General features: G+C 34.4%; 1 protein-coding gene across 1 annotated transcript in view; it reads left to right on the top strand.

Moving 5' to 3' along the window:
- Positions 1–1,874, top strand: part of LOC117173350 (coiled-coil and C2 domain-containing protein 2A-like) — a 146,254-nt gene extending 144,380 nt beyond the window's left edge. Inside the window, exon 5 of the mRNA XM_033361849.1 lies at positions 1,264–1,874. Coding sequence (XP_033217740.1) covers positions 1,264–1,797 — 534 coding nt within the window. The 3' untranslated portion in view covers positions 1,798–1,874. The remainder of the gene's footprint in view (positions 1–1,263) is intronic.
- The last annotated feature ends 293 nt before the right edge of the window (positions 1,875–2,167 follow it).

The raw sequence follows: 2,167 nt of genomic DNA, 5'->3' as shown, positions 1-2,167 counted from the left end.
GGTACCATTGGATTCAGCGGGTCAAAATACATAAGATTAACTAGTTTTTACCTTTTGCCTCTTGAATGCATACGGGAACATACCCAGCTCCCGGACTATTACGATGTTTTAAGTATCGTCGAAAAAATGACACTCTAGACCACCTGTTTTTTATAGCGAGGCCCGAGTACTATGTTCTCCATAAGTACACTCATGATACGAAAATGCTGACTTATGCATTTCAGTTGTTCCCATGCTTTATCTCTAATAGGGCCTGCCTTCCACTCTCAAACGTAACACCGCCAGACGAGAGAGAATGCTGTCCTTAAACAATTTTTTTTTAACTTCTCGACAGATTTAAATATGTTTAGGTGATGACTTTCTCTCGAAAAACGTTGCTAAATGGAGGGACCCCAAACTGCTGGATTCGACACAGAAAAGGCTCCATAATTTTTTTATTTTTCAATTAAAAAAAAGTCATTTCGAGCAATTACTTAACTCTTTTGATTCACGAAAGATACATCCTGTAAGAAGCAACTTTCTTATTTTTCAAAAAAAAACGAGAAGTAATTTTTAATCCATAACAAACATGTCATTTGATGGACATTTGATGTCCTACTTATTTATTGGTTTCAAAGTATTGGATTTAGAATACTTAGCGATAGAATTCAGTAAGTCTTGCTTCTCTTTTATACTATTCTAACTTTATTGCATGTCTCTCATGTTAATTGTGGAATCTTATTTAGACTCTACTCAAACGAATATCTTTGAGCTATTTCTCCCAACCGAGCAACAAGTAAAATTATCTGCATTTTTTGTATATCACTCGAAAGTCTTTAAAAAATGTTTACGCAATACTTTTATATTTCTAACGTCGTAATTTATCCTCCTGTTGTTGTTCATCGACACGTTAGAAATCTTCCCATATTTTACATTTAGACTTTATATTGTATCCCAGTCGGCACCGGAACTTCCTAAAGACGCCCTCAGAATGTACCTCTATATGATGTCACTTGGCAGCTTTAGGACATCCTTTGGATCTTTTCATGTCATTAAAAAGTCCTCAGGACGTATTCAAGACGTCCGTCAAGGTACGTTTATAGGACAGCTTTAGGACTTGTGTGTCCACTGGGATATACGCTAATATGTATCTTCTAAGAAGCAAACACAGCAGCTTCCTTAAAGCGAAATTGATAATATATTCTAGTACGAGGTGAGAGTTCCAGCTTATTTATCAAGTATTAGTGCATACCAAAATAATATGAAAGTTTGTTTATTTTTCAGGTTTGGGTAAATGCACACAAGATAATGTCACCAGTTGACTTAAAATACAACCCTAAAGTAAGCACGGATTGGCAGCCGTTAGATCGTAATTTTCAATATTCTGAAGACCTTGCTGTTCGAACCGTAGACTTCTGCAACTCACATTTAAAAACAAATCCGGATTTTGTTAAAGAAATGGAAAACCAATTAAAGGAGGAATTGTCCAATTTTCGAAAAGAGCTAGGTAATCCGACGGTGTTCAATCGCCACGCTACATTAATATTACAAGACTTTCTGTCCAAGAACATCGCAGAAGCTAACATAAAATTAAACAAGAAGGGACTTAGACAGCTTTACAGGGCCTACTACACTCGCGGATTCATACTTAAACTGAGATATATGAATCTAAAAGATTTGTCCAGATTATTATTTACGACAAAAGTTCATTCTACAAGAGGCCCAGTAGAATTTGGTTTGGCATGCCACATACAAAATCATATTGGAAGTATTCAATCCATATGGATTGCAATCGTGCTTCTAAAAAGACGGAAATAAACCGTTGTTATATATAGTTTGTAAGAACTTAATACTCTGAACTGATTTTTGTTGACCAGATGATAATACGAAAATTATTAGATGTCAGTAAATTGAGAAACTAAATTTAAAAATTAACATATATATTTTCTTGTTAATAAAACTTGAGAACTGAATTAGAATCTCATATGAATAAATGTGTAACTCCTTGGCTCTGTAATATATGACTAAGAAATAATGTTTAATGTTGTAACTATATACAGGGGGCAAATTTAAAAAAATCAGTAACCAGGTGAACCCGGTTATAGATCATAGCCATGGACTAAGTCAAGTGACTGATGAGATTAGAATGTTATAAGTTAATTCAACTGATTTAATACGATGCATGAAA

Source organism: Belonocnema kinseyi, chromosome 5 (assembly GCF_010883055.1).
Source record: "Belonocnema kinseyi isolate 2016_QV_RU_SX_M_011 chromosome 5, B_treatae_v1, whole genome shotgun sequence".
NCBI lineage: Eukaryota > Metazoa > Arthropoda > Insecta > Hymenoptera > Cynipidae > Belonocnema > Belonocnema kinseyi.
This window is presented reverse-complemented; position numbering and strand designations above follow the sequence as displayed.